Source organism: Astatotilapia calliptera, chromosome 3, assembly GCF_900246225.1.
Source record: "Astatotilapia calliptera chromosome 3, fAstCal1.2, whole genome shotgun sequence".
NCBI classification, from domain to species: Eukaryota; Metazoa; Chordata; class Actinopteri; order Cichliformes; family Cichlidae; genus Astatotilapia; species Astatotilapia calliptera.
The window spans coordinates 22,913,140-22,927,192 of record NC_039304.1 but is presented as its reverse complement, the minus strand read 5'-3'; the positions used below and the strand labels follow the sequence as shown (position 1 = coordinate 22,927,192).

At 39.0% G+C, this 14,053-nt stretch overlaps 1 protein-coding gene across 2 annotated transcripts in view; it reads left to right on the top strand.

Moving 5' to 3' along the window:
* Positions 1–11,294, top strand: part of LOC113018972 (uncharacterized) — a 62,945-nt gene extending 51,651 nt beyond the window's left edge. Inside the window, exons 4-14 of one of the 2 annotated variants that reach the window (XM_026162425.1) lie at positions 4,983–5,249; positions 5,873–6,139; positions 6,262–6,540; positions 8,779–9,063; positions 9,139–9,252; positions 9,359–9,374; positions 9,519–9,574; positions 10,029–10,079; positions 10,161–10,217; positions 10,884–10,943; positions 11,111–11,294. In XM_026162425.1, coding sequence (XP_026018210.1) covers positions 4,983–5,249; positions 5,873–6,139; positions 6,262–6,540; positions 8,779–9,063; positions 9,139–9,252; positions 9,359–9,374; positions 9,519–9,574; positions 10,029–10,079; positions 10,161–10,217; positions 10,884–10,943; positions 11,111–11,187 — 1,529 coding nt within the window. In that variant the 3' untranslated portion in view covers positions 11,188–11,294. The remainder of the gene's footprint in view (positions 1–4,982; positions 5,250–5,872; positions 6,140–6,261; positions 6,541–8,778; positions 9,064–9,138; positions 9,253–9,358; positions 9,375–9,518; positions 9,575–10,028; positions 10,080–10,160; positions 10,218–10,883; positions 10,944–11,110) is intronic. The other variant, XM_026162426.1, reaches the window with a different exon arrangement.
* The last annotated feature ends 2,759 nt before the right edge of the window (positions 11,295–14,053 follow it).

Below are 14,053 nucleotides of genomic sequence, written 5' to 3'. Positions count from 1 at the left end.
AAGCCAGGGGGAGTTGCAGTGACGCGCCCGTGAGCTCCGCCGGCAGCCAGCTGTGCCTGAGTGACCGAGCCCCAGGCCAAGAGCCCGGGGGCACCCCACCTCCGAAGTGGCCCGAGCGAGCCCCAGGCTCCAGGCCCCGATAAGCGGCCGCCAAGGAGTGAGCCGGTGTGTACCTGGACGCCCATCCCCAGACACAAAGAACCACCAACGCACCGACACCTGAGGGAGTCCGCCACTGGCAGGGGAAGTGGTGGTGGGTGGAGATAGGCCTCTAAACCTTGGAGGGCCTGAGATGTCCCCAGAGAGGTGGTGTCTGATACCCAACCTGACATATAGACACAAACATACAGGCACACACAGACACAAACATCCATTCCCCCCCTCATGCTCTCATATGCACTTACTCCACACTCAACCAACGTGGAGACAGACATAAAGAGACGCTGTACACACGATCACACTCCCCAAGCGTACTCTACGAACCGGGTCTAGGTACCCTTGCCCCTGGAGGGGTGAGCTGCACCCAGACCCAGGTGGTGTTACCCTTTTCCCTGCGGTGGGGAGAGGCAGACCGCCCCGACTCCGCAGCAGCAGGGAGGCCCCACACTCCAGACTGCAGTCGGACGGCCAACTCCTCCTCCTAGCCCTCCCGCTCCAGCAGGCCGCAGAGAATGGGGGTGAGAGAAGACTCCAAACCTCCCTCCACCCGCTCATTGTAGTGTTGATGCATGTGTGTTCTAAGGTGCAATTAAAACCCAGGAGGGCATGGAGCTACCTGCCAAGGAGCAGCAGGTAAGCACATAGTCCCTCCTGCTAGCCCTCAATGTCTAAGTGTATTTAAAATTGAGAGGTGGGCAACCACGCCAGGGGTGAGGTGTACACCCTGATGGTAACTTGGACTCCGTGTATCGTGCCCACCCCCAAGATCCTATATGTATGTGTAATGAGAGTGTGAGTAATGTGAATGTCTAAGTTGTGGGATAAAATTGAGGCAGAGGCAGCCAGAACGGGACAGAGGGGGGGTAGCCTCCTCTGCACCCTGGTGACATACCCCTACTCCAAGGCCCTGCATGTGTGGGTGGTTGTGGTGGAGCGGGAAGAGGGAGATTTACATATATTTCTAGTTAGAGAGATTTCAGAGGTTTATTCCTCAAAACTGTAAATACAAAAAAGTTGCACAAAATAGTTTCCTACCACAGGAAATTTATTTTATGTGTCTTCATAGTTTTACTTTTGAGATACACCAATTTTGATATCTTGCAGGAACAACGAAAATAAATATTATATTATGTATTATATTATGGGGCGATTGTGGCTCAAGAGTTGGGAGTTCGCCATGTAATTGGAAGGTTGCCGGTTCGAGCCCCGGCTTGGACAGTCTTGGTCGTTGTGCAAGACACTTCACCTGTTGCCTACTGGTGGTGGTCAGAGGGCCCGGTGGCGCCAGTGTCCGGCAGCCTCGCCTCTGTCAGTGCGCCCCAGGGTGGCTGTGGCTACAATGTAGCTTGCCATCACCAGTGTGTGAATGTGTGTGTGAATGGGTGGATGACTGGATATGTAAAGCGCTTTGGGGTCCTTAGGGACTAGTAAAGCGCTATATAAATACAGGCCATTTACCATTTATATATTATAATGCAAATTTGCAAAGAAAACAGCATATGCATTAAAATAAACTATTTCCAGAAGTGCAATTTGAGTTCTAAGCATCCCAGAAACTATACAGAAAAGAATAAAGCCAAATATGACTTTCAAAAACACCAGTATAGGCTTATCAGACCCTGAAGGTAAAAAACTACATTTTCTGCAAAAATGACGTCATTTCTGATTTCGGCCAGGTAATGGCGGACATACGATAGTTTGCACTTACGTCTATTGCAACCTAAGAAGTGTTGCATATTTCTGGAATATTATGTTTTTGTTGCTGCAAGAGCTTTTTATGCAATTTTTGGAAAGCTATATGTGGAAGGAAACCGTGACTTAGGACAAGCTAATGGCATAACATGTCAATACAACTCCTCTGGTTTCATATGCAAAAAATGTATTATTTATTTATTGTGCTACCTTACGTGGTTGTAATTCTACAGAGATTTAAAAATAGTTACGCAAAATGGAGTAACGCTCCAACTGGTTTTAAAGGGTTAAAAACTATTTACTTTGCCTTGTTTGGTATCATTCTTTTCAGCACAACCTCACGTGTCTGTTACAGTTCTGTTTTCATTTTGACATACTGTATTAACACAATTGATCTAAAATCAGACAAAAAACATAAAATCCTAGTAGAAAAAGTTATATTTTTTACTGTAACAACCACACCCATGTTTATTGAATCATATTTCATAACTTTGAATGCAAATATAAATTATCAATTTGAAAATCATATGCACAAGTTTTGCAAACAACAAAATTATTTGCAGCCATTTACCTTTTACTCCTTTTTTAATAACCATTTCAAAACGATTTACATAACAATCAGCTGTTCTACATTCAATAAGATTCCACACAAATTATTTGTGCCACTCCAAAAATGTCTGTCCACTATAAAGGAGAACATCACAGCCTGATACCTGCAGGTCTGACAGCAGCAGGCGTATCACTCCTTTTTCTACCTGGAGACAGCAGTCGCCTCATTGTTCTGACACACAACACAAAACTATCCACAACACTACACACTAACTACACAAAACAACACATTAACTACACGCTCCAAACACGCTAAACGTCACAAATCTCTCACATTTCAAAACTCGCTCTCTCTTTTTCTGCTGTCTTTCTTTCTCTCTCTCTCTCTCTCGCCGTCACTCGTAAAACGTCCCCCTCTTCCTAAACAACCAAATGTCATGTTGCCACATCATTTTTGATTGGTCGACATGGTACATTTTTCCACCAACACGAAAGGGCTGTTTTTTGTTTTGTTTTTTGCTCATAAGCAGAGAGTGCTTGCTAGCGCTGTCCTAAGACAGAAACTATGAGGAAAAAGTATATGCGTATATATTGTTTATCATGACTCTGGTTTTACGTGGCCTATCAACACAATTTAAAAACTGGTATATATCACCTTGTTGCTTTGTCATCTTGAAGTGGTCATGTGATTGGCTTACCACGGCTACTATATTCTTCCTCAGTCAAACAGCAGCACTCATGCGATTGTTTTGCCCCCCTAGGTTCAGTTGTTGTGCTTGAAAGTGATCGTCGGGCAGAATTGTGATTACCGTCAGTGGGAGCGCCCATAGCTGCTTAACCCTTTAAAGCCGGTTGGAGCGGGCACTCTCTGTTTTGCATAACTGTTTTTAAATCCCGGTAGCGCTGCAACCACGTAAGCTAGCGCAATATTTTTTTTTTGCATATAAAACCGAAGGAGTTGTACTTACATCTTATGCCACCAGCTTGTCCTAGGTCACGGTTTCCTTCCACATATAGCTTTGCAAAAACTGCATAAAAAGCACTTGCAGCAACAAAAACACAATATTCCAGAAACACGCTTTGCCGATCCGATCAGCTGTTCATAACACTTCCTACGTTAGAATAGACGTCAGTGCGAATTTTCGCATGTCCGCCATTACCTGCCCGAAACCGGAAGTGACATCATTTTCGTGGAAATGTAGTTTTTTACTATCAGGGCCTAATGAGCCTGTACTTGTGTTTTTAAAAGTTATCTTTGACTTTATGACTTTCTGTGTCGTTTCTGGGATGCTTAGGACTCATATTGCACTGCTGGAAATAGTTTATTTTGATGCATATGCTGTTTTTTGTTTACAAATTTGCATTATAATATTTATTTTTGTTTTTCCTGCAGTATATAAAAATTGGTGTATTTCAAAAATAAAACTATGAAGACACTCAAAATAAATTTCCTGTGGTGGAAAACTATTTTGTGCAACTTTTTTGTATTTACAGTTTTGAGGGATAAGCCTCTTAAATTTCTCTAACTAGAAATATATGTTAAAAGAACCCAAAACGATTTTCAATTTTTTTGTAGTTTATTGCACTTTTTTGCAATTTATGTAATTACTGTGCACTTAATGTGCAGACATATTATTAAAATTTAGGCTATAATGGTTGTATTGATGTATAGCAACTTGAAATGCTCCCATAAATGGCACTACAGCATATAAAAATATAATATAAGCTCTGGTGGACTTGGTTCTATGGTAGGTCTTAAAGGGTTAAAGCTGTAGCTTCCAGATTACTTACGTAGTCAGCTACTTCCGTGCAACTGATATAGGGTGTGGTAAGCTGAACACAGCTTCAACCGTCTGTTTGTTGAAAAATAGTAACGGACCGCACCGCATTTTCTTGTTAGTAACGGTAATGGCGTTGTAACGATAGGAATAGTAATTACTGAAAAAGTAACGCTGTTAGTAACGCTGTTATTCCCATCACTACTCCCCAGAGCCCAAAGTCTTCCAGCTGTCCTTTTATACCTTGACCAAACTCACAGACAAAGGAAATTCAAGTTGGCTCATGTCACGAGGGGGCGATACCTTCAGCCTCATCCTTAAATCCTTCTCTTCAGAGTTTAAGAATTACGACGCTGTTTTCTTACTTAGCACCTAAAGAATTACATCCCGAATCCTCCCTCGATCTTCTCTGAGATAAGGATGGGAGTTTCACTGTCTGTCTGTTTAAGATCTCACCTGAACTCACAATGGCCCCACTCTGTCTGTATGTGTATGTGTGATAGAGCATAAGGCCCATTTGGGGTGCTATTGTACATGCATATAACTAAGTGAGCAAGTGATATTAATAATACTAAAGTGATCAATATATAGAGTAAAGAAATGTCTGATACACTTCCTTTTTATCTATCTAGTAAAGATTGAACAGAAAATACTGCATACTCACCCTTAAACACTTTCCATTTCTGTTTTTATTTATTCATTTTTAATATGTTTCTCATTTTATGACAACATCAACACAGATGTTGCCTTTGATGTCATAAAAGTATTTCAGATTGCTTATATTGTTCTTGTGTTTGAATCTAGATGCTGTGCTAACTATTCAACCCAGCTGGTCCAGTTTTTTCACCGGGGAGTTTGTTACCTTCAAATGTAACATGAACAAAGGAAAAGACAGTAAATGGGAATACAAAATTAACAAGAATGGTCGAGAATTTATCCAGTACAACACACTGAAAAACTACAGATTAGAAATTAGATCTACTGGTGACAGTGGTGAATACCAGTGCTCAGGTCGGACAAAGAGCTCACATAAACCAAAGCACAGTAATACTGTCTCTCTAACTGTATTAGGTAAGTCCTCAGTGAAAAAACAAACAATACATTTAAACACTAATCTGGATGATAAAATACAGTGTACATTTAAATAATGTTGTCATGGAAACTTGAAAATTTGACCATGACCACTGTTTCTTACATGTTACTTTGCTCACAGTATACACAATGCTAATGCACTCTATAATGCATCATATTCGTTTTAATGTGTAACAGCAGCACTTGTGAATGAAATTAGAAAAAAAAAACTTCTGATATCTAAGCAAAAATCATACAAATACAAATCCCTCTTAACCCATCATTGTCTATCATTCAGCAGTGAACTGCATTACTTTACTAATTAGTTACAAGTAGTTCACTATTTTGTTCATGTATTAATTAAGTGCGACTTCTTCAGGCCAGAAAACTGAAAAACTGGTATACCATTCTTACGTTGGGATGTAAGATTTACTACACCACTGGAACAGTGTTGAGATGGACACCGGAAAGAAAATAAAAATTAAAAAAAAAAAAAAAACTGAAATATGATCATAGTGAAATATGTAGATTTTACCTTAAGTCAGAAATTGAATCCACTGAAAACATATTTTAAAGTGTAGCTTTATAATAGATCATGATGTGTATATTTTATTTCATATTAGCACATAAACCCAGGGCCACAGTGAAAGCAGGAACAACCATCATACCAGTAGGGGGCAGTGTGACACTGACCTGCTCTGTGCAGAGCTCTGATGGATGGAAATATGAGTGGTTCAGACGAACCCAAACAACCTCTGAAGTTCAAATCAGAGATCAACAAAACAGAGATATCAGAGTATCTCAAGGAGGAATCTACTGCTGCAGAGGAACAAGAGGAAATCCAGTTTACTACACTGATAGAAGTGATGATGTCACCATTGAGATAACCTGTGAGTTCAGTCATTTAGTTTGAAATATACATTCACTCATGATTATCAAACATACAATGTGAAGTTTTCTGTGTTGATTTCATGTTTCTGTTTTTATCTCAACTGTTAATATGTGTAAACAGTTTCCAATAAAGTTGTTGTAAAACAACAACCCAACTGGCCTCAGATATTCAGAGGTGAGACGATCACTCTGACATGTGAGGTGCAGGAAGGAGGTGAAACCACTGAGTGGGAGTATGAATGGAGAGGACCCAGGACACCCACACAGTGGACACACAATAATGATGTGACATTCAGAGTTTCTGAGTCCAGCAGTGGAGACTACATGTGTAAGAGTCGACGCAGAGATGACTCATATTCTTCAACAGAGTGGAGTGAAGCCTTCACATTGTCAGTATCAAGTAGGTCATGTTTGTTGTGTGATCTCCATTTGACAAATGTCATCATGGTCAGCACAGGATGAATTCAATGGTCTACAAAGCATGTTACATTGTTAGTCAGACAAAGAGCTGCAGCTGATAGTAGCCTCATTGTAGACAGTTTGTCACCACTTTGTGTCATGAACTTTCAGCTGGTATCCAGTCTTTAAGTGATGATGTGATGAACCCTGCTTCCGGGTCCAAATTACTCTTCATTTATTAAGGCTGTTGTGTTTTTAACATGTTTTAATGCTTTGCATCTTGTTCTATTTAATCTGAACAAGACCCTAAAAAAAGTCAGTTATCACTGTCAGTCTGCCTCGCTTTTTATTACAACCATTCATTTTAAAACTCAGTTTTGAAAACCTTACGATGCACCTAGAGCCCATACAGCAGTATGTTAATGCAGTGGTTCCCAAACTTTTTTCGCAACCCCCTTTGTTTCACAAGAAAAATGCTGCATCTCCTGCTTTGCGTTTGTGTGGGAGCCCCGTCAAAAAACCTGTCCATTATGCTAGCTGTGCACCCCCCCTAGGGGCCGGGCCCCACACTTTGGGAAGCTCTGCGTTAACGACTAACCTCATATTGTGGATGGATTATCTCAGTTGTTCCCCTTAAGTTTGTTCTGTTTAGAGCATCCTGCCATACCATTGCATTTGTCCCTAACCATTGGGAACCCTCACGTTAACTTTTATCAACTTGAAAAAAATTAGTGTTCATCCTCCAGCTTAACTGTGCTAATGTGTTTATATTATGCTATACGTAGATGTGTAGCTAGTCACCCCGTGTTACTTCATAATATACCAGCTAGCCCAACTTCAGTAACCCTAAAAACATCACTGCTGTTTAGTTTCCTGTCTTTATTGAGGTCGGAAGTGAAAGCAGAGCTGTACTTTGAATTTTTCAGAATTCCCTCAGTCAGAACATGGTATATCAACTTTATACCATGTTACCACCTTAGGTAACTCCCGGCTAGCTTCTGACTCTGTTAAATTTCATAAATTCTGTTTTCATCAATGCCTGGATGTCAAATTTAATCGTTACACCTGGTAGAGCAACAACACTGATCATTTTATTAAAGATGAAAGAATTTAGACAGTTTGTAACTCTCAGTGATGCCACAGTGTTCGTTTGACTTTAGGACCTGGTGCTGAGTTTGGATCTGCACACGGCGAAAGATGTCACCGCAATGCTGACCTGCTGCTCCATCACTTGAGTGCAATATTAACATAAATAAAGAGGGGAAAAAATGATTAGGTTGCCAGATTTAGCTTGACACCCACTCATTACTACAATCGGAACCGATTGCTATGGAGGTAAAACCAGAGTGGACATAATCTGAGCCTTGTGTGTGAGTTCAGATGCATGGAGGAGGTTGTAGCCTGTGCACTGTCTATGCACCCACAGAAAGGGCTCACAGCTGGGCGTGTCTGGTGTGAAAAAAATGTAAAAAGAAGAAAATAAGTTTTGTAGGAGGTTAAAGAGCATATGGATGTAGGTTTGTTGTTGTAATATTTCAGGAGGAGATGTCAAAAATTTCCTTACTAATAATTTACGCATGTTTTACTTGTTGCCATGGTGACTGATAACGCTATAATCAGTAGTCTATTTTCCTTGTTCAGCTGGATTAAGGTGGGATGAGACATCCTAGAACTATGTATAATGATTTGGTGACATTGATCATCATTTACAGATCCAAGTGTTGTGAACATTTTTAGAATTTATTTATTAAGTTTGGACCAGAGTTTATTGAGTTAATGAACAGTAATTTGTGAGTTTTGAGCCTTTTTTTCCAAACTAAAAAGGGATTTTTTTCTTATGACATGGGAAGAAGGCTGGTTTCTCTGTAAAGCATGTTCATCTCCTCCTGAGTGGTCTGACATCTGAGACTAAGCTTACTAACACTTTTGTTGGGTTATCTCACGAATTTGTTGTTGCAGTGGGACCTACAAAGAATCACACAAAAAAAGTAAAAGTATTTTTTTTATACATGGATTAGGAAAGGGGAAACACTGCTTTTACAATGTTGGGTGATAAAAATGTGATGCGCTCATACCATTTCAGTTTAGTCTCTTTTCCTTGTATTTGTTTTTGGAAACTGAAGCAGAGGTGGACAAGAGGGGAAATGAAGGCTTGTAACATTAGTACAGTGTAGATCCTGACCTTTGTGTACAGTATAATATATTTACTTTTTTTTCTTTTTCTATCTTAACTCAACAGCAGATCAACCAAAGTCCCAAATAATATCTGATATGAGAAACATCCCAGTAGGAGGAAATGTGACCCTGACCTGCTCTGTGAACTCATCATCATCATCATCTGGATGGAAATACTACTGGTACAGAGATGAGAACTCATCTGAACCTCTGACCATACAAGATGCAGTTTTCCACTCAAATGGACAAATCAGTGTCTCACAGGAAGGACTCTACAGGTGCAGAGGAGGAAGAGGAAACCCAGTTTACTACACAGAGGACAGCCAGTCAGTCAGGATTGATAAAAAGGGTGAGTTTTCCATCACTATCATCACTATCAGATTCACATTAAAATAATCTAATTAGGGTATATTATTTATTACAGCAGTACCTGAGCCTGAACGATCTTCATTTCTCACCTGGTTGATTGTTGGACTCCTTTGTGGAATTTTACTGATTCTTCTTCTTCTGTTGTTGTATGTCTTCAAGCGGTCAAAGGGTGAGACCATTTTCTTCTGGTATTACATTGAATATGATCTATTATTTGTTTAAAAATCTACATATAGTGTTACAACACTAAAAAAAGTAATTGTCTTTTTTTACAGATTCATTCTTTGTCAGGTTGGTTCACATTTCACTTCTCTTTTTAGCATACAAGAATTAAATCCTGTGTTTCTTAAATAATAATAATAATAATAATAATAATAATAATAATAATAATAATAATAATAATCTACTGTTTTACTACACCTTATGTTCCACCAGGACTCAGAACACAAATCAGAATGAAATTCAGAGACAAAACAGTTCTCCTCTCCAAGGTCAGCCTTTGTTTGCTATTATTGTTGCTGTTGGTCTGTAATGTAAATATGTAACAAATGTACTAAATAAGGAAGTGGATCCTATCGACATACTATAGTGGTTAATAATTAAAATTTGTATATGCATCTGATCATCTACCCAGAAATTGTCATTTCATTTTTGTTTCACAAACAAAAAGCAAAAAAAGAGCTGAGAGGCAGAGAGTCACCAAAGCAGGTCACTCTCTGGGCAATATTTACTTTTAAGAGAATAGTATTTTGTATATATTCAGTTTGTTTTCTTTGTTCTTTTTAAATGTTCTTTGGAAAGTTTATAGTGATGTAAAAATGCTATGCCTTTGCTGTTTGTAATGTTGTAACCACATTTAATATATTTACATGGCTTTGAGTGTCAGTATTTTTTATATTTTTTTTAATTTTTTTAGTTATTCTAACATCAGCCTTGATTTTGTAGATGATGCTTGTTTCTATGAATCAATCAAAGACTGCGACGACACACAAAATGGTAAAGTACATAAATAAGGCAATAAGGTATATAGAGTCTGTGTGATGTTTATTTATGTATGACTATGTAACTCTGTTCCAGCTGAATCTGGGGATTTCACATATTCTTTGATTGAGTTAAAAAACTTCACAATGAAAGGTAAGAATTTGATGTTATAAAAACATGAAATACAGTAGATTAGATGTTTTCATAGGACAGTAGTATCTATATTAAATTTAAAATCATTCATTCATATGAGCCTTCTAACAGAGACGAAGAAACATGCTCTCTGCTTGTCATGTGCATTCCTCAAAAATAAATAAATAAAACAAAAGCCAGTTAAATTTAAGAGGCATAAATACATCCAGTTAGGAAGCATAAACCATGTTGACTCCATATGACCTGCTAAAAGTGACAGCAGGTTCACTGGAGAGGCAACAAAATGGCAAGCCCAAAAATACAGTACCTGCATCCCATTCTAGTTGGATAGGTAGACCAGCTCCTTCAGGATGGATCGTCCACACTTGCTGTTGCCAGAAGGTTTGCTGTGTCTCCCAGAATCAGAAGGAATAAGAAGACAGCAGTAATCTGTAATCCTCTGCACGGGTGGAGGAGGGTTGAGCTTCTCTGACACTGAAATGAGAGCTAACAGCAGCAGAGAAAGAAACAGATTTTTAAACATGACAGCAAGGGGTCATCAGGAAATCTCACCTTTAATAGAGCGAGAACCTCCTTCAGTCAGTTCATGTGATAAGTTTGGTGTTGACTGACAGAAAAATCGTTCCACCCTTTGTTTATGCTGAGCATCTGTCCATCCTCTTTTAGATGACAGCCAGTTCTACACACAGGTCTACTACAATAAAGCTAAATCCAAGAGAGACAAATGTAAGTAAAGTAATACAATCAATAATTTATTTCTCTTTCTGTCTCATTTACAATTTTTTTTACAGATCAAAGAAAACTGTATAAAAACGAACAGCTGTCGTATGTAAGTAAGAGGTTACTGGCAATTAACTTTGACTAATGATGTCTTTATTTGTATGAAAATCCAGCTCCTGCAGCAACTGATGAAGACGTTTATTCTGAAATCAAGCCACAAACAGCTCTTGGTAATGAGTACCTTCAATAAGTTTTCAAGCAAGTAGATTCGGTCCCAAATCTGAATTGAAGAGATCATTGTGGGGGGAAAAAGCTAATGGACTGTATTATTAAAATAGAGCTTTATTATAAAGTGATGGCTAACGTTGAGATTAGGATCTGTTTTCACGTTAGCATAAGCACTTATTCATTTATTTATTTCTTTAAGTATGTTTTTCTGTTACCTTGAATTGAATACGTATCATTTGACTCATTTCAAAAAGCTTTTTTAAAACAATATTATAAGTTGATTAACTTTTTTTGTCAGTAGTTTTTGTTATCTGATTACGTGTCATATAAATCATTTCTTTATTAAACCTGATATATTATTCACTTTGCAGTGTTCTGTGGTGTTTGCTGAAAAAGAAACCTGTTCAAGTTGACTTATACTCCTTCATGTTTTTTGCTCCAACACACCAGATAGAGTTGCGTGACACATGACTGTTTATCAGCTACTGCCACAGTTCTGGGTCCTTTTGACCCAGCATCTTCTGTTTCTTGTGTTTTTGTACTATTGTGTATTATGGTTTAGGTTCTGATCTTCAATTGTGCTTTCTGATCATTATTATCATTATTATCGTGTTGGGGTAGGTTTAGTTTAGTGTCTAGTCATCTCTGCCTGTGTTTGCCCTCTGTACTCTGTCGGTATGGTGTCTCTCAGTTCAGTCAGTGTGTTTCCTGTTTTACTTTGAAGGCCCATGTCTGACATCGGTGTGTTCTGTTTTGCGTCCCCCTGTCTCTTCACGTTATTTAGGTTAAGCCATGTCTCCCTCCTGTGTGCTGTTTCCTCGTTGATCTATCTTCCTTCCTATGTGTGGCAGAGGCGGAGCCAGACATTTGAAACACCCGGGGCTTAGCACAAAAGGGTAGTATGCATGTGGGATTTTTTGTTTTTTTCTTGGGGGGGGGGGGGGGGGGGGTAGAAATGACTGAAAGATTAATATGCTCTGTTTTGAGTTTTGTTCAAAAAAGAATGACTTCACATAGGAAAAAAATATATTTCACATGTGCAGGACACCTTAAACTAGTTTTTTAATTAAGCAGCAAGGCAGAACAAAGTCGGGGCTGTATCAAGACACGAGGACTAAACCCCAATTCAACCAGACCCAGAACTGATCCGGAATTAAAACAGGTCTACAACAGTTCAAAATCAGAACTACTGAGGACTTAACCAAGACAGAACCAGAATCATAGTAGCACTAAAAATCATCATAGACCTGCACTACACTTATTATTTAATTCTACCAAAGTACAATATTTAGATTCAGAAAAGTTTATATAATTATTTAGCCTTGTTGTGCAAACAAGCCTGCATAACTTGCATAACTGAATATGTTTCCAAAGCAACTTCATTCTAAGCCAAAGACTAGAAAATATGGTGAAGCATATCTGCCCTTTGGCTTCACCTGCACAAGTGCCAAGGTAGGTCTCCCCTGTAGAATTGGTTTTCCCTGCGTCGGGAGCAGCGCTGGGCTCTCCAAATCACAGACAAACAGTATCCCACATTCTTGATTTTTAGTTCACACACACATGTTGTTGTAATGACTAACTACTTTGGACATTTTGGAGCTGTTAGCTCTTTATACAGTAAAGTTACAGCGGGATACAAATAATATCAGGCTGATCCTGCCACAATTTGTTCCCCCTGTCTAAATCACGGACAAACAGTATCCAACAGTTGTTTATGTTTTGAACCCATTTTGCACAGAGAGGCATTTTTTGAAAAATTTATTGATAGCAATTCATCTCATGTAAACAATAACGTGGCGATGTGAAAAAAGGCACATACCTTTGATGTTGCATGACGAACTCTGTATTCCTTGTCCACACGTAAATGCAAAAAAGGAGTTTTAAAAAATTTCAGTTTTTGGTGATTACAAACGCCATTTACGTGTGGACAAAACAGCTGCGTTGTCAAAAATACCCGTGTAGGTGTGGACGCAGCGTAAAAGAGTTAGTAGTTTATTTTCCTACTACCTGCAGATTACTTGTATTTGCTTAATTGTTTACTAAATGTTTGAGGTGTGAAATAAACCGCAATGGAGCAAAATATGAGTGTGTGTGGTTGGAGGATGTGTTCGTGCGTTCGTGTGCGCGGGGGGTGTGGGCTACCACCTAACCCAACTTCAGTAACCTTACAAATGTCACTGCTGTTTAGTTTCCCATCTTCATTTATGTTGGAAGTGATACCAGAGCTGTATGTTTGAATCTTTTCAGAAATCTTCTGTTCTTCTAACTCCGTTAAGGACACTGTATTTATTTTTCTCAAGCTCAGTCACTTCCTGTAGGAGATCTTATGACCAAATCAGAATTGTATTATAAAAGAGTTTGCAGTGGAGTAATAGGATACATCACATTAGCGAAGCTCAGGATTTTTGTCTAAGAGAGTGCATGGATTACCATCAACTGCTGTGAGCAGTACCATAAGTGAGTATGACATATCTGTCAACGATGCTTTAATCGTCTATGAATCCATGTTTTACCATGTTAAAACTTTGGGTCTCAGGAGGGCTGGAGCATGTCCTGGCTGTCTTAAGTGGAGTGCACCATGGGCAGATTTCTTTCTCATTTTAGATGGAAATTGATTTATTGTTTATTTGGAGAGGTATTTTTACATCTGGTTTGGTTCAGTTAGTTAGCTAATCTTAGCTTTGAATAGTGGTTTATGTAAAAACTGCATTTGTGGAAAAAAAGACATGCTACTAATTGTTTATGACAAAGAGTATTTAACATGTTTATCTGAGAGCAATCAGCAGATGTATGTTACAGCTCTTTGGTATCCGCTATGCTGCTGCTTCACTCTCTCTCTTTACAGAAAGTTGTAGAAGTTTTCAGACGTGTCACTGCTGGATATGAGG